At 41.1% G+C, this 18,345-nt stretch overlaps 1 protein-coding gene across 2 annotated transcripts in view; it reads left to right on the plus strand.

Annotated features, from left to right (window-relative positions):
- The first annotated feature begins 2,233 nt into the window (after nt 1-2,233).
- Znf597 (zinc finger protein 597) overlaps nt 2,234-18,345 on the plus strand; it is a 43,538-nt gene continuing 27,426 nt past the window's right edge. The window contains exons 1-3 of one of the 2 annotated variants that reach the window (XM_026385250.2): nt 2,234-2,524; nt 3,310-3,433; nt 5,682-6,994. In XM_026385250.2, the coding sequence (XP_026241035.2) occupies nt 2,492-2,524; nt 3,310-3,433; nt 5,682-6,796 (1,272 nt within the window). In that variant the 5' untranslated portion in view covers nt 2,234-2,491 and the 3' untranslated portion in view covers nt 6,797-6,994. Of the gene's footprint in view, nt 2,525-3,309; nt 3,434-5,681; nt 6,995-18,345 lie in introns of those variants that run through there. The other variant, XR_013344370.1, reaches the window with a different exon arrangement.

Consider the following 18,345-nt stretch of genomic DNA (forward strand, 5'->3'; position numbering starts at 1 on the left):
AGGGAAGATTTTGTTTCTTCTCCCATTTCAGGAATAACTCTTTTTCTTCTTATATAACAAGTTAATATTATAAGATTCAAATCTAGTCATCGGAAACTGTGCTTATCTCTCTGTAATAATGGGAATAGGGTTCAAAGGCAAGAGACATGCAAGCTTACTGTTAATTTAGTGACTCTGACAGCATCAAGGTCCTAATGCTTCCATATTTCTTCCCTGTCATTCTTTTTTTATATTTATTTTTTAGTTTTAGGTGGACACAATATCTTTATTTTTTATTTTTATGTGGTGCTGAGGATCGAACCCAGTGCCTCACGCATGCCAGGCGAACGTGCTACCACTTGAGCCACATCCCCAGACCGTTCTCTGTCACTCTTAGCCTATTAGTGAAAGTGACAATGCAATCCAGATAATATACACAGCTGCAAATCCAGATTAGAAGATTCTGAGCCCCCAAACAAGGCATCCCTGGAAAAAAAAAGCATTAAGCATAAATGAAGAGGAGAAAGACTCTATAATGAAGTTACCTGTAGTTTACTTCTCCATATATTAGGCTGCCTGCTCTTCTTCATATATGCTTTCGACTGATCTATTGTTATAGGGGAGTTTGTTCTTATTCCTCCATCTGTCCTTGAAGCACCTTTCTCCTTCTCCTGGGGCCCTCAGCTACCCTTTTGTGACCCATTTCCACAAAATTTTTTTCCTAGCTGTCAATAGATGTCACTAGTAATATGTTAACTATTAGCTACCTGTCCTACTTCCTTTTGTTTTCTAATAGAGCCCTGATTTTGTACAGGTAGATGGTCAGGGAAGTCTGGGTCCTGCTTCTGATGCCAGGGCATGAAGCTGATATACTAAACCAAATTATGATGGTCTTTTTACCTTGAAAATTACTGGTTTATGATGAGTACATTTCACAATACATGTCTGTGTACATTATCTGGGTTGCATTGTCACTTTCACTAACAGGCTAAGAATGACAGAGAAGAAATATGGAGGCATTGGGACTTTGATGCTGACACTGAGCCAGTAAATTAATCAAATGTCCTATCTTTGAACATCATTTTGTTGGGCTTTCTGTTACTTGCAGCTGAAATTATCCTATTTGATATTCCACTAAATCCTGCTACTTGTCAACTCTTGTGATATTGTTTTAATGAGTATGCAATCATTCCCTAAATAACCTGGTACTAGAATAAGAAATTGTGCTAAGATTCACTTAGAATTTTTATGGTACCTATCATTCTTGTTTTTTTCTTTCCTTTTTTTTTTTTTTTTTGGTCCCATGAAACACCTTCATAAACTTACAATTCCTTTTACTTACATTATCTTACTTTTGAAATTGCCCTCTAGGTTATTGATAACAGACATTCTTAGCTCTTTGTTCAGAGCAAAGAGTAAAATTTTTAAAAAGCTAAGGAAAGCCAAGTTACAAATTGGTCGAGATGAATGAACCAATCATTGGCAGAGTTTGGAAAAGGGCTTGATTTTCTAACAAGTTTCTAACCACAGCACCCAGTGTCAATCATATGGGACATGTCTGGCACTGGAAAGGGTTGAATGGGAGGTATGAGGAGTGGATCGATGTCCGGTGCAGAAAACCAGAGGCTCTACTCCTGCCTAAGGTCCACCGTGGCTTTGAATCACTTGGTTGGGCTACAGCTGCAGGTTACAGTGCAGTGGGGACCAGCGACCTGGCCTACCCTGAACTGAACCTTGTGAGCCAGTAAGACCCCTCTACATTCCATGGCCCCATAACCAACCGAAGACCGCACACTGCTCCAACTGCGACTAGGCCGGCCCCTGGCCGCATTCCCAGGCCCCGGCCAGACCCGCACTTGAGACACACAAGGCCCTGCTGGCCGCTCCCAGATCTCATTACCGACTGTCTTTCGAGTCTTCCTGTGTTCGCTCTTTCCTTCTAGGAAACATCACATCTCTCAGGGTCAGCAGGCCTGGAGCTCACCGGGGAGACCCCACCAGCGGAAACGGAAATACCTACTGGTAGAAACACAGGAGCATCTGCGTCTCCCACTTGCCCCACTCTTCCAGGCCTCAGTTTAGCTGCTCGATTGGTCTACTCAGAAGAGGATCCGCCCCCTCGGAAAATTTGGGCAATCACAGCGCGGCTTGGAGGGGAGGGGAGGTGCTGTAGGGCGCAGCTTCCAGAGGCTCCCTTCAGCGCCTGCGTGGGGGAGCATGGGAGCGTGGGAGTTTTGCGGGGCAGAGTCTTTGGTCGTCGCGTCTCGACTGGGTGTGGCTTCCTGCTGCTTCGGCCGGGGTAGGGCGAGGCTCTCTGCTCCGGAGCTGAGTGGGCCCCTTTCGAGGCTGGACCCGGGAGAGTAGTCGGCCCTGGTTTTCAAGGGAGCTTGAGGGAGGCTGCGGGCACGAGGAGCTTGGCCGCCGAGTGGGCCCCTCCAGGGACCTTTGTTTCTATTCGAAGCTTTGTCTGACTTCCCCGAAGCGATTGCGGGAGGTGCCCCCCACTCTGCAGATGGCGTCTGCGCTCGCGTCATCCGACGCCCAGGTGAGACGAGCTACCTTTTTCCCATCCAAGTTCAGTGGTTATTTTCCGGCCTCCGCCTGACCTGCTCGGAGAAAGGCTAGGTACGCCTGTAGTGATGGGAGGATGCCCGATTCCCGAATAGCCCTTCGCCCTTCGTTCCTAGACCGGTCACAGATGAGAAGTGGTTTACCAAATTCTTTTCAAAACCACTAGCTAGGGAGCAGAGCCCTTGGGAGGGGTTTGTAGCAGTTTGTCAGTGTCTTCCTGGAATGCCTCTGGAAATGGCAAATTTCTAGGCTTCACTCCACACTCGTGCAATAATGATAATGCCCAGCTGATTCCTAATCACAGCAAAATTCTGTAAACGTAGAGGAGGAGTAGAGGGCCTGGATGTAGTGATGGAAGGAGCTGAGCAATGAGTGCCATGGGGAAGAAAGAGAGAGACCAGTAAAGGAAAGGATATTGGGAGAATTTAAAAACCTCTCTTGTGAGTCTTCCTTGGCTGGCCAATCTTCTTTCTCTTACAGTATCCATTCTAAATGAAGGGGAGACTTCATCATTCTCACAACATACTTTCTTGACCCTTAAGTCACTGCCTCAAAATTTATGTCCATATTTACTCTCTCCTTCCTAACTCCAACCCCACTCCTAGACCCTGTTTATATCCCATTCTAGCACTTGGAAATCTTTTAGGCCAAACCCTTTTACCCGTTGCATCTGATGATTTTAGCTGTTCTCTACCTCCCTAGACTGAGGGGCTGTACCACTACACTCTTGTATTGAGATGGGTTCTCATGTTGTTTCAGGGATCGATCCTGTATGACGACCTAGCTGTGTATTTTTGTCAAGAGGAATGTGTGAGCCTGCACCCTGCCCAGGAAATCAAAAAAGAAATCAAACAGGAGTGTTTCGAAGATGTGGCTTTGATGGGTAAGGCAATTGTTTTTCCTGCATTTTCGGACTTTTGTTAATTCTAGGATGAGGATTTCATTTCTTGTCCACATGTTGATATGGTGGTGCAGGACCTTTTGCTGAATGATTTATACAGATACGGTGAAAACTTGCATGAAGGAACAAGTTTCAAAGTGTAGGATGATTTTTGAGAGACAGACATCCAGTCTAGTATAGTACCTGTGATTTCACACAACCCATGGCAATTCCTGGTAATCTTCCCTAATATTTGTTGCAGTCAATTTACAGTTGCACTTGGGAAACCCCATTACTATAAATTATTGTCATTTGCTAAAGATGGCAAAGTGATTTGCTCTTAAGGGGGTGCTATGCCTTTCTCATCCAAGGGGGATCTTTGCAGTATTCCTATGCCTATGCGTGAGTATATTTTACCTCTGAACTGGGTTGAGTATCTAAACTATCCCAGAACTTATGTTTTATATCTTCCATTTCTCTCATTATCATGTCTGTGTTTTTCCTTACCTTCTTGAACATATGGAGTATATTTATAATAGCTATTTTAGTATTTTTTTTCTGCTAGTTTTTTTTTTTTATCTTTGTCACTTCTGGGTCTGTTTCTAGTGATAGTTTTTTTCCTTGTTATGGATCATATTTTTCTGTTTCTTTACATGCCTGGTAAGTTTTGATTGGATTTTGGGCATTGTAAATTTTATTTTGTTGGTTGCTTGATTTTGTTGTATAAAAATATTTTTGGATTTTGTGGTGGGATGCAGTTAAGTTACTTGGGGTCAATTTTATTCTTTCAAGGTTGCATTTTTTTTTTTTGCTTTGTTTGTGTGGATTCAGATCAACCTTTAGGCTAGAGATGATTGGTCGTACTTGTGAGGCAGTTATTTTCCTTAGGAGACTGCTTGATGTCCTGTGTGCTAGTGGGTCTTTCCACTTTGGCTGGTGGGAGTATGAACTATTGTGTGAACTTTGTGTATTGTTCTATGTTTTCCTTTTTGGTGGTTCTTTCCATGGCCTTGGATAGTCTTTCCATGTATATGGAGATGAATACTCAGCAAAAGTTTTTAAGGAACCTTTTGTAGATGCTTAAGTTCTCTAAGAAGTTGCTCCTTTTTTATTGTTTTGCTCTCAAATCCTAGTGACCCTGATATCCCAGAGTGAACTCAGAAAAATCAGAAAAACTGGTGGGTACTGTTTGGATTCCCATGCATTATACTATAGACCAGAAACCCTTTAGAGTCAGCGACTTGGAACAGTCATAGGACTTTAGTTCTTTGGAAGGAAGAGTCCTTTTTGTATTAATATATTAGCTTTATAAATGAAGAATATACTTGTCCCTGCAGGAGACTGGTTCCAGGACACTGCCCTCCACTCAAGGGTACCAAAATCAGCAGATGCTCAAGTCCCTTATATAAAGTATCATAGTATTTCCATATGATCCATGCACATCTTCCATGTGCTTTAAATCACATCTAGATTTTAATAATACCTAACCCAAAGTAAGTATAATATAAATAGATGTTACACCATGTTGTTTTGGGAATAATGACAAAAAAGTACATGTTTAGTATTGATGAAGTTTTTGTTTAGAATATTTTCAATCTGTGGTTGGTTGAATCTTTACATACAGAACCCATAACTATGTGAGAGCTGGTTATATTTGCAAAAATATTCAAAAGGAACTCTTTCTGGCAGGCCCAAGTTTTGTCAGCCATCCTTGAGGTAAGACTGGCCATCATTGACCTGCTGTACACACAGCAGCCCTACTTCCATGGTTCCTCAGGGCACAGACATTTTAGAGACTTCTCCTGGTGAAATGAAACTACTTTTAGTAACCTGTTTCTCTGTTATAGTAGAAAAATACTTGCCCTCTTTTTTGATAAAAAAGAAACCCCAATCTTACTCCAGTTTTCATTGCTCAGCTGTCACTTGAGTTAGCTTAAATGATGAAAAGCTCTTGAGTTTTAAATATATTTCTAGACAGTGCATACCAAGATTGTCCTTTGTACCTATCCCACTCGACTTTGACTTAGTTAGAGCCATTCTCTGCTCCTTCCCCTTACAGGTTCACCTGGACCTGGATCTTTGAGGAAGCCAGGAAAGCCTCTTGGTTTCTGACTTTATTATGTGTCAGTGTCTAGGTTATAAGGTAATCCATTTGCAGTTTCCTGGTCCTCTGTGTAACTGCTTCTTAACTGCTGCTTTCCCTAGTATCATATGAAGGTGTTCTTCGTGTTTTGCTTTTTTTAATCAACAGGAGGGGAAGGGAAGACTGAGATTAATCAGCAATTAAGCCAAGAGTCTATGGAACTTGAAGAACTTTCCTTAGAAAAGTACTCCATTGCTGCACCCCTTGTCTATTACCCAGAAAAGTCCTCTGAGGATGGAGTTGGAGTCCCTGAAAGGAAATTCTCAGATGGAACTTCCACTTGCAAGAAAGAGATGATAAGCCTTTTAGTTACCATTGACAATCACACCCCATTAGTAGAATTGTCTCAATGTTTAGGAGTCAGAGCACTTTCTGAAATTCTTGAATTTCCCTGGGAAGAAGCCAAAAATGTGTTCAAGTGCCCTGAATGTGACCAAAGCTTCAGTGATAATTCATACCTTGTTTTACATCAGAAAATTCATTCAGCAGAGAAAAAATACAAATGTGGTGACTGTGGGAAAGTCTTTAATCATAGAGCCAACTTGAGGACACACAGGAGAATCCACACTGGTGAGAAGCCTTATAAGTGTACCAAGTGTGGTGCCAGCTTCCGCCAGCAGTCACATCTGTCCCGGCACATGAATAGCCACATAAAGGAGAAACCATACACATGTGACACATGCGGGAAAGGTTTTATGTGGCTTCCAGGATTGGCACAGCATCAGAAAAGCCATACTGTTGAAAAAGCATATGAAAGTGCTAATGGTAGTAAATATTTTGATCAGAAAACAAATCTGGCTTTGCATGAGAAAACACACACATCAACCACCCCATACCAGTACACCCAGCGAGTGAAGAGCTTTAGACACCCCCTATACACTGACCTCCCTGAGAAGGACCACAAGGAGGTCTCTCACAAATGCCATATTGATGATGAAAATTTTTTTTCATTTTCCAGGTTCAAACCCTTACAATGTCCTGACTGTGACCTTACCTTTCCTTGTTTCTCTGAGCTTGTTTCTCATCAAAACACTCATATAGTAGAAAAGCCCCATAAATGTAAAACATGTGCAAAAAGTTTTGCTTTGGATTCAGAACTTGCATGCCACCAGAAGAGCCACACAAGAGAGGAACCTTTCAAATGTACCGTGTGTGGGAAGAGTTTTAAAGTGAATACGCATCTCATTACTCATAAGCGAACCCATAGAAAAAACACCATGTAAACACAAGTTTACATTAATGCTTGGGTTTTTCAGTATCTGTATGGTGGAAACAGTTACTGTTTTGTGCCAGGCACTGTGCCAAGCACTTTATTCACATTCCACTTAATATCTGATTTTCACCACAACCTTGATTTCAGCAGTATTATTTCAAGTTTTTAAATAAGGAAACATCATCAGTATCACATAGTTAGTGAATGAAGCCAGAATTTGAACTTAGTTACTGTTCACATTCCATTTGTATGAGCCAGAGAAACAAAGTACCTTTTTTAAAAAATTCAGTTTTCATGAAAATGAAGGTTATTGTTAGATTTCTTTTAAAATTTTGTTTATGTGGTTTCTAAGTAAGTTTTAGAAAGAGGAAAATTTATTTATTGCCAGTTTTGCACATATAGTATCTAGAAAATCGAATCACTTTATATCTGTTTTGTACTTTTTGTTATAACTATTTGAATGTAATATTTGTATGGAGATAATTGTTTTACATGTGAATTTCTAGAGGAGTTTAGAATATCCTCCCCCTGCATTAAAATTCCCAAATGAATGGGACTTGTTGATATTTTGATGGCAACTTGTATCTATGGAGTTCCCATTCTCAGATCTGATGTCAAGGGAAAGTCTTGGCAATTTTGACTCAAATATTTGGTAGGAGTTTTAGCAGTCTTACCACCCCTCTTCTGGAGGTTAGACTTAATTCCAGTGGGTATTTGATACACTTTAAGGGGATTTGCCTCCAAATCCCTGTTGAAGCACATTCCCTGACTTGTTATGAATAATCATAACTTTTTGAGCATGCTAAATACTTTAGGTATGTTATCTAATTTAATCTTAGGAATAAATATGTGACAGAGAAAGAACTGTCTTTGTTTCATAAATGAGAAACTGAAGCTCCTAGAATGTTAAAAGTCAGTACTTTGCCAAGCACACAAAGCATTACACTGTAGTGAGGCTGCCATTTAAATTTGGGTGTCTTCTGCCAGGTGCGATGGTGCACACCTATAATCCTAGCAGCTGGGGAGGCTTGCCAGGAGGATTGCAAGTTCAAAGCCAGCCTCAGCAAAAGCAAGGTGCTAAGCAACTCAACAAGAACCTGTCTCTAAGTAAAATACAAAATAGGGCTGGGGATGTGGCTCAGTGCCCCCGAGTTCAATCCCTGGAACCCACCCCCCCAAAACATTGGGTGTCTTCTAATTCTAAACGCTTTGCATTCTGTGACACTTTGTTATGTTTTGGCATTCCCACCAAGTATTAGCAGTGCAAGCAACCAGGGAGTCTGAGGTATGGAGGGACGATGGTCATTATGAAGACCACCCTGTGTACTTGCATCTTGGAACTCCTTCATTCTCTTTGCACTTTATCCAAAGCCTGAATTTCAAGTATGCTCATAAAGCAACAGAAGACCCTCTGGGACTTCTAGTGTTAATTCCCATCCCTACAATCAGATTTGAGATTTCAAGTTCTATAAGGTTTTAGTTTCCAAAAAAATCACAACACTTGCTCTCCATCTCAAAAGACAAATACATATAAAAATGGTTAGAATTTTAACCAAGACACTTCATAACATAGATCCTTAGGTATTGTTATACAGATAAATATTGCTGCAAAATATTAAATAGTGTGGTTATAAAGCAGAGATATTATAAATATACAAACAGAATTTCTTTTTACATTAAAAATGAGTGTATACCTATCAGCAAAACTATATGTGGTCTTTTGATTGGCATATAAGAATGGTCTTACTCTATTTAAATAGTATAAAAGTACAATCCTTACTAAACTGGAATTATTGCTGGGAAATCTCATGAGTAGACATAAAGGCCTCTTTGAGGAGCAGTTGGATGGAAAGTAGTACCTGGAAGGTGGTTTTGAACAAATTCCTTGGTTTGTTCATTGATGCAGTAATGAAAATGTATATTCTACAGTTCCTTAACATGATGGCTGGAATATCAAGTTCTGTTAAACAGTCATCATTGATGAAAATAACATTTTCCTAAAGGAATTCATATGCGAACATTTTACATGTTATATAATTTAAGAAATTGTGAAATTGTGGTGTTTTTCTTAAAGCAGCTGAGCTAAAAATAGTTTCATTTAGAGTTGTTTTGATACAAGTAATATAGTCTCTTCACATTCCCCTATGTAACACTGAAAATGACTAACCCAATTATTCAGGGTGTTAAAACTAAGAACAGGGGCTGGGGATGTGGCTCAAGCGGCAGCGCGCTCGCCTGGCATGCGTGCGGCCCAGATTCGATCCTCCAGCACCACATACAAAGATGTTGTGTCCGCCAATAACTAATAAATAAATAAATATTAAAAAAAAACTAAGAACAAATGACATTTCTTAGTAAATGCCAATTTTGAGTCTTTGATTCTTGAGATTCCATATAAGTGGCAGTGTTCAGGTGACTGCAAGAGAAGATGTAATACAATGTGAAACTGCAGCTCTTGCTCAAAATAAGCTGCAATTTACTGTGTATGTGTTCAAGGGGAGACATAGCAGGTTGTAGTTTATCTGAATAAAAGAATGTTCATTAATGTCATTATTGCTGTGGGACCTTAGTAGGAAGTGCTTTTTTCTTGGACCATCTGTTTAAAAAGTAAATGATCTTTTATTAGAAATGTGTATGTTTATCTGTATTTGTCTTGTCGATTAGGAGAGCTATTGATGGCCATTATCCATGTTTTGAAGGCCCATCTGAATTCAGGTGTTTTTATTTTAAAATTGATAACCCTCCCTGCATGAATAACCTAGGAAAGAGAGGGATACAACGTATATTATATATAAACCTAAGAATATGCTGTAATCTTTAGTTCCTTTGGATACCTCAGAGTATGTTTGCTGTATGCACTTTACTGTTTGTTTAATGTTTCAATTTTACTGTTTTGGTGCATTCTCATTGGTCTTAGCTCTAGATTGCAATATCTCAGCAGTGGTGATGTGTATCTGATGTGCAATTTGTTATCTAATAAATGTTTTGGTTTTTTTTTTAATGAGGATGGCAAGGAAGTGAAAAAATTTTTTTGGTACTACGGTGATTTTAAATGGTAATAATGATTTTTGAAGCTCATTGGATTGTGGTTTGAAGGGGTTGAATGAATGCCTTTGTGCAATCTAATAAAGTAAGTAAAGTCGTTTGCTCCCCGGAATTCGACACAAAGTTCCAGCGCTATTCCAGGAAGACAGCTCTAGATATCCACTCGCCTTCCGGTCTTGCTGCATAGCAGCAGTACAGGGCCAGGTACCTCCAGCTCTACCGGGCAGCAGCTGTCCATCACGGGATGCCGCCCCGTGCCGGGAGTCGGGGGTAGGAAAGCGGTGAGTAGTTCTCCCAGAGGGCTTCGTATGGCGCGGGAGAGACCCTGGGTTTCCACTTGGCCACTACCTTACAGGTTGCCGGAAATGCTAACCAGTGGGGTTTTCCAAGGTGGCTACTGGCCGGAAGCCGGAAGTATCGGTCACTTCCGGTGCCCGCTTCCGTCAGCGCCTGCGCACTTGGGTGTTCAGCGACGGGCATCCCGAAGCGGAGTTTAAGTAGGCTTCTGTTCCAAATCCACAGAACACCACGGGTCTCCATAGAAACTGGGCAGTGGGGATGCGAGTGTTTGCTGAGAGGCCCCTCGGGACTCTCCGTTGCACCCGCGGAAGCCGGCAGCGGTGGGAGACAATGCGAGTCTCCATCCGGTGAGTCCAGGCACTGGACGGAGAAGGAGCCCTGGCCCACCTTCTAGCGTTGCCCCCACCCCAATATGGGAGATGTGGAACTGTCCAGCCAATGTTTCTGGCTTGTTGAAAAGGGTGTTTTATGCGTCTCAAAATCGTTCTAGGTGCAGTATATTCTTTCTAAAACCAATGCCAGTCTCGGACTTTAGGTGTGACCCGAAGCCATTTTTTTTTTGTTGGCGTTTTAGGGGTCTAGCTGTGTTTCCCAGGCTGGTCTTCAACTCCTGGGTATGATGATCCTCTTCCCTTCACCTCCCAATTAGCTAGAATTATAGTAATATACCACCAGTGTAGGCTTCTTGCTGCTATATTCTAACTTGTTTCTGGAGAATTGATTAATCTTGCATAAATGTGCTGCCCCAAGTTATCTTAGCCAATTCTGTGAACATTCATACCTCATTTGATGTCAGTCAAACTTAACTGATCCCTTGTAGAGTTGCAGGTGCCTAGGAGAGATCATCCTTGGCGTGTCTTTGAGAAATCCAAACATAGACCCAAAATAGAACTGGTACTTTAACCCTGATTTGTTTGCTTCCAATATGTGGTACCTACCTACGTGATTACACATGCTATAAACAGACACCCTCTTGCTTCTTTTGTCCTGCTACAGTTTGAATGTTTGTGTCTTCAAAAATATGTGTTGAAATATTACCCCACAAGGGGATAGTATTAGGAGGCACAGGACTTTGGGAAGTGATTCGATTTTGAAGATGGATCCCATATAAGTGCTCTTATAAAAGAAATGCAGAGAACTATGTAGCACCTTCTGTAGTGTGAGGACTGGCCATTTATGAAATGGCTTCACAGACATGGAATCTGCCAGCCTCATAATTTTGTACTCCCTGGCTTCCAGAACCAGAATAAATTTCTGTTGTTCATCAGCTACCCTGTTTATGGTAATTGGTAATAGCCAGAATGAATTGAGAGACCATCCATTAAGTCATCAAGACCTGTGAATTCTACCTCAGAAATCTCTCAAATATTCTGGTGATGTAGCTCATTGGTAGAGCATTTGCCTAGCATGTGTGAATGCTTTGGGTTGGTCCCCACCACTGCAAAAATAAAACCAAAAATACCTCCTAAACCTGAGCACTTTTTTCCTTTGTCCTTACCTCCTTTGTATCCAACAGTACTTACCTCAATTGATGGAAATAGCCTGCTAACCCCTCTCATATTCTGTTCTTTCCCAGCACAACTTAAAACAACTGAGAATGTCACCATCCACTGACTTCTTGTTGGATTTCCCTGCTAACTTGAACTCCACCTTCTACCTTCTTTCTTCTTTTTCTCCCTTCTCTAGCTGTACTTTCTTTCATTTCTTCAAATATACCAACTCTAGTTCTTCAACAACCATGTACATACTTGTTTTTGACAGTGGTTGGGACAGAAACTAGGGTCTCACACATGGCAGGCAAGTGCTGTACTACTCAGTTTTGCCCAGTCCTATAATTTCCCTTTTACTTAAAGCTTTCCTTCCATCCCTTCTTTTGTTTCATCTTCCTTATAGCACTTACTGAACTTGTAATGTAATTATTAAAACTTATGGTTTAATTGACTCTATATGGCAGGGATCAGGCACATGGTAGGTGCTTACAATTATTCAGTGAATGAATGAACTTTCTGTTTTCTCTCACTTTTTTTTTAAACCAATGGTTGCAGCTAAGGGATTGTCAGAAGTGAAAAAGAAACAGGTAACTTGTGCTGCCATTTTTAAGTAGGCTGAACAGACCCAGAGAAGCTGTAAGGTGCTTAGGGGAAAAAAGTTGACTAAAGAAATACCCAGGATCAAGATGTAATGAAGTTGTGTAGGATTGAAGGGCATAATTTAGCAAAAATACACAATTTGTAAGCTACATTTAAAGAAAGGAGTTAAAATGATTTTTGTGCTTTAAGCAGAATTGGTTTTGAGCTAGTACAACAGAGAAGGCCACTTGAACAATTTGAGTCCTCACCTGACAGCCTTGAACCTCCAGAGAGTAAAGTGTTAATTATTAAAGTAGCTCACATCTCTACTTGCAAGAAAACAGGATAAGAGTTGTATCTAGTCCAATAGTATTGTTGCTTATTCTGTCCCTATCCTAAGAGATCCCCTAGTGGGAGTGGAACAAGCATCCCAAGTGGACAAAATGATGCTACACCTGAAGGATAGGATACTCAGGGAATTCTGAGAAGGTAAACTATGGAACAAATGCACTTGGCTTCTAGATCCACATTTCTGTTAGGAGTCAGAACTTCTAACAGAAGTTGACAGACTTGAACTTCAGAAAGATGCAGAATAGAAAACTCCTGACTTTCCTTTCTTCCATGGATGTGTCAAATAAACTTTTATACATGGGTCACTTCTTTCTAAGAGAAATCCAGAAACTGGTTGAGAGACTCCTTCACACTAGGCAACTGAAAAAAATATCCACATCAAAATGAGTAGAAAAAGTTAAGACACGTGCACCACAAATCCCAACCTGGGCATAGCATCATACAATTGAAAATGAATTACAAAATCCCAGCTTCCTGGGGACTGATGGATTTGGGCCACACATAGCTCTCCAATTTATATAGTCCCCGCTTAAATCACCTTGCTCTGGGAGTAGACATGGTTCAGTATTTGTGAGTTCCCTAAGACAAAAGAAAAAAAAAGAAAGTTTTCAACTTGCGCATGAGCACTTCCAGAGTCCAGTGTAGAGCAAACATGCAAATATACCTAATTCCAAGTTTCTTCCTAGAAGAGATTAGTCTGCACACTTTCCTGGCTGCTGCCTGAGGATTTAGCTTCTAACTAGCCTGTGTCTTGAGCTGATGGAGGAAGTAAACAACAAACATCAGGAAGCCTGAACAGGCATGTGGCCACTTCACTTCTCCCCTTACCTCATACTCCTACAGTTTGCTCCAGAGGTAAAGCCATGTCTCCAGCTTCTCCCTGGAAGGAATTTGTCCTCACATTGATTATCTTAACTTTTCTAGATCCCACCAAAGGACTGAATCACCTAGTTCTGGGAATTGAGGGGGCTCTGCATTGATGAGTCCCCCCTAGACCACAGAAAACAAACAGGTAGTTTTGTATAGGCATGTAAGCATCATCAGCTATTTCTCCTAGCTCAGTCCAAAACAAGCAGGCAGAAACTCCCAGCTTTCAGTTTCTCCCTAGAAAGGGTTTACATACCTAACATCAATTTTTCATAGCTGCTTCTATGAGTAAGGCTTTTAAGTAGTCTGTATTTGGGAGCTGACAAATCAGCAATGAGTAGTCTTCTAGGAATCTCAGTGTATGTGCAGGCACTTCCTACACTTCCTCTTGCTAGCTAACTCCAGAGATAAATCCAGGTCTCCAACTAACCCACCTGCCTCTGAGAGCAAATGGGACTTGGCATTTGCTAGGCCTTGGGAAGCATTAAAGAGCAAAACAATGGGTTGAAGAATACAGTTTAAAAACGACTAGGAATTTGCCACAGATTTTCTCTCCAACTTAGTGCAGAGTGAGTAGGAGATAAACTCCAGCTCCCAACTTTTCCCTGAGGTTAGAAGAACTGGAGTATACATCTGACACCACAGCTTTCCCAGTTGCATCTCCAGGAATTGGACTTTATTTCATTTGTCTTGGCGCATAAGGATGGCATTTGGTACACTCTAGTCTTTTGGGGATACTGAAAACAGAAAGCAGATTGGACAAGCACAGAAGATTGAGAGGCACCCAGAATCTCTGGCTAGGCTCATTGGTGAGATTCATCTCTTATACAAGGCCAGTTGTTAAGACTGGGAGAATGGATTGTCTTTTTTAAAAATATTTATTTCTTTTAGTTGTACACAATGCCTTTGTTTTTATTTATTTTTAGGTGGTGCTGAGGATCGAACCCAGGGCCTCACACATGCTAGGCGAGCGTTATACCACTGAGCCACAACCCCATCCTGGTTGTCTTGTCTAATGTGCAAAAATCAAAATAGAAGCTGGGCATGGTGGTCACATGCCTGTAAACCTAGTGGCTTGGGAAGCTGTGGCAGGAGGATTGCAAGTTCAAAGCCAGGCTCAGCAACTTAGGCCCTAGTGTGACCTGTCTCAGAATTAAAAGGGCTGGGGATGTGGCTCAGGTGAGCTCAAGTCACACACCAAGCCATATTATCAAAATTGTTAAAAGTTAAAAAGAATTATGAAAGCATCAAAAAGAGAAAAGCCACTTCTTATGTACAGGAGATCCACCTTAAGACTATCATATTTTCAGCACAAACCTTTCAGGCCAGAGGGATGATATATACAAAATTCGGGGGTGGAAGGGAAACTGCCAAAAATATTATGCGTAGCAAACACTCCCTTCAAAAATAAAGGGAAGATAGAAGACTTTCCTCATACAAAAACTGAGGGAGTTTATCACCCTCAAATGAAAAAAATCTCACTTTAGCACTAGGGATATATATAGGCCCTGAATTTGTAAGTGTAATGCCTTCAACTTTGTTTTTCCTTCCCTGAATTTGATCCCCAGCACAATACAAAGAATCCCCAACTTTACACTTCAATTACTAGAAAAAGAACAAACAGAACTCAAAATTAACAGAAGGAAAGAAATGATAAGAATCAGAGCTAATCAGGAAAAAATAGAAAAATCTATGGAAAAAAACCAATAAAACTATTACTTGGTCTTTTGAAAAATTAAAATAGACAAACCTGTAGGTAGACTAAGAAGAAAAAAAGACTCAACTAGAAAACAAAATAAGAGCTACTGCAATGGATTCCCCAGAAATAAAAGGATCACAAAGGGGCTGGGATTGTGGCTCAGTGGCAAAGCGCTTGCCTCACACGTATGAGGCACTGGGTTCAATCCTCAGCTCCACATAAAAATAAATAAAATAAAGGTACTGTGTCCATCTACAACTAATTTTTTTTTAAAAAAAGGTATCACAAGAGGGCTATTATAAACAATTACATGGCAACAGATTGGATAGTCAATAGGAGATGGGTAAATTTCTAGAAACACAACCTACCAAGGGCAAATCAAGAGTAAGTCTGAACGGCCCATTAAGAAAAGAGATTGAAATAGTAACCAAAAACCTCCCAGTAATGAAAAGCCCAAGACATGATGACTTTACAGATGAATTAATACTATTCCTTCTTAAACTCATCTAAGAAATAAAAGTATTACCCTGATACTGACTATAAGCAGACTATAAGAAAACTATAGTCCAATATCTTTAATGAACATAGATATAAAAATCCTCAATAAAATACCAGAAACTCAACACCTCAAAATATTAAATTCTGTGACTAAGTGGGATACAAATTTAGCTTAACATCTGCAAATTCACTAATGTGATACACCACATTAACAGATGAAAGATTAAAACTAGTTGGGTATGGATTGCACACCTGTAATTCCAGCAATTTGGGAGGCTAAGCAGGAGGATCTCAGGTTTGAGACCTGCCTCAGCAACTTAGAAACTTCACAAAACCCTGTCTCATAGTAAAAAGTGCTGTTGTTGTAGCTCAGTGGTAAAGCGCCCCGGGTTCAATCCCTAGTACAAAATAAATAAAGATTAAAACTACATGATCATATTATCAGATGCAGAAAAAACATTGACACAGCTCAGGAGGCTGAGGCAGGAGTATCATGAGTTCAGAGCCAGCTTCAGAAAAAGCAAAGTGCTAAGCAACTCAGTGAGGCCCTGTCTCTAAATAAAATACAAAATAGGGCTGGGGATGTGGCTCAGTGGTTGAGTGGCCCTGAGTTCAGTCCCTGGTACAAAAAAAAAAAAAAAAAGTTTCCACTTATGATAGCATCAAAAGGAGTAAATACCTAGGAATAAATTACACTTGAAACTCAAAAACATTGATGAAAGAAATTAAAGATGTCATAAATAAATGGGAAGACATCCTATGTTCATGAGTTGAAGGAATTAAAATTGCTAAAACGTGAATACCACCAAAGGCTTGGGTTCAATACAGTCCTTATCAAAATTCTTATAACATGTGTAGGGATTCAGCTTGACATCACTGTAGCCCTCTTAAATTGGAACCACCGTGATTGCCCCTGAATAACCCTGTTTATTCTCCAATCCTATAGTTTCCCTAGCATACTGTAAACAAAATCATTAACCTATCATGTGAAGCTTTGTGATTGGACTCTGGGACTTTTCAGTACCTGAAGTCTTTGATTTTAGCTTGAGATAAACTATGTGCAGTCAGTTTTGTCCTGGCATCATGTATACCTTTACTTCTGGCACAAATTGTGGGGGTCCACTGATCTGCCACTCATATCCACACTTCTGTCAGTAAGTAAGTCCCAACATAAATTGCAGTCTATATAATCCTGGATATTTTTTGCCTCTTTTTTTTTTTCAGTTTCACAGCAACTGGTGCTGGTTCTCATGTACTAGGACCAGGTTGTTGCAGGACAGTATATTTAACAGAAATAGAAAAAAAAAAACACTCTAAAATTTGTTTGAACCACAAAAGACCCTGAATAGCCAAAGCAATCTTCAGAAGGAAGAACAAAGTTGAAGGCATTAACTTCCTGATTTCAAATTGCATTACAAAGCTATCATAATCAAACTATAAAATATAAATTGAAATATAAAATCAAAACATACACATAGATCAATGGAACAGAAAAGAAAACCAAGAAATAAACCTAAACATATATAGTCTACTAATTATACAAGTGCACCAACAATACATAATGGGGAAATGAGAGTCTCTTTGATAAATGGTTTTAGGGAAACCAGATATCCAGAATTAAATTGGATCCTTACTTTATACCGTACACAGAAATCAACCCAAAATGGTTAGATATCCAAGAGTGTAAAACCTGAATCTATAAAATTCCTAGAAGAAAGCAGTGCATCTCCTTGACATTAACCTTGGCAATGTTTTTGTTTTCTGTTTTTCTTATATAACACCAAAGTCTCAGGCAAAACAAAACACATGTTGAAATATCTTAAACTAAAAAAGCTGATTCACAGCCAAGCAAAGAGTTAAGCCAGACTTGGTTTTCATTTGCTCTCCTGGATACCTGGCCCAGGAGACCCCACTGGGGTCAGCCCCACCAAAATCACAGATTTAATGTGAAGAAAGAGGTGACTGCAAGGTATGCTTGGGATACTATTACAAAAGAGAGGGTGGTATTTGGACTAAACATAACAGGGAAGTCAGAGTAGTGAATCAGATAATTAGAATAAAACTAAATGGCTGGCTATGTGCCAGGCCCAGTCGTGCTAAGCGTTTTTCCTGTCACCACCATCGCCTATTACAGGTCGGAAAGGGCTGGGTCACAGGGTATGCTGAGAAGTGAAGGGAGACGGATGCGAGGCGCGTTAACGGTGCGCCCACCACTCCCGAGGAGGACCGAGTCTGTTTCCACAGTGCCCAGCGCACAGTCGTAGTCTACCCCACAGTGTGCAAGTGTGCGCGGCCTCTGGGGAATCGCTGCTGCCACCCCGCAGCTGCCCTGGCCGGCGAAAGTCGGCCCCGACTCCTGTGTCAGGGGTACTTCCATCGTGTCGATCCTGGGTATCTTAGGAGTGCGGTTGCAGTTTGACGTTGGTGTGGCTTTCTGGGTCGACTGTTTTCCCCCTCTACACCGAGTTACGACTGCACCGCCAGCCAGCGCGAAGGGTGGCGGGCACGTAGCTGGCATCCAGTAAGTACCGACACCTTTTTTGTCGGCCGAGTGCCCGCGTGCGTCAAGGCGCGCAAGCCCGTTGCCGTGCGCCACACTTCCCAGGGGGCTCCGCGCTGCCCGCGCTTCTTATTGACCGCTCGGCGACAGTGGGAGGCGGAGCTTCCTGGGGGACCCGCACTGACCGTACTTCCTGCAGAGGTCTCTGCCATTGCAGGCGGGTTCTCTAC

Source organism: Urocitellus parryii, chromosome 9, assembly GCF_045843805.1.
Source record: "Urocitellus parryii isolate mUroPar1 chromosome 9, mUroPar1.hap1, whole genome shotgun sequence".
In the NCBI taxonomy this organism is placed as follows: Eukaryota; Metazoa; Chordata; class Mammalia; order Rodentia; family Sciuridae; genus Urocitellus; species Urocitellus parryii.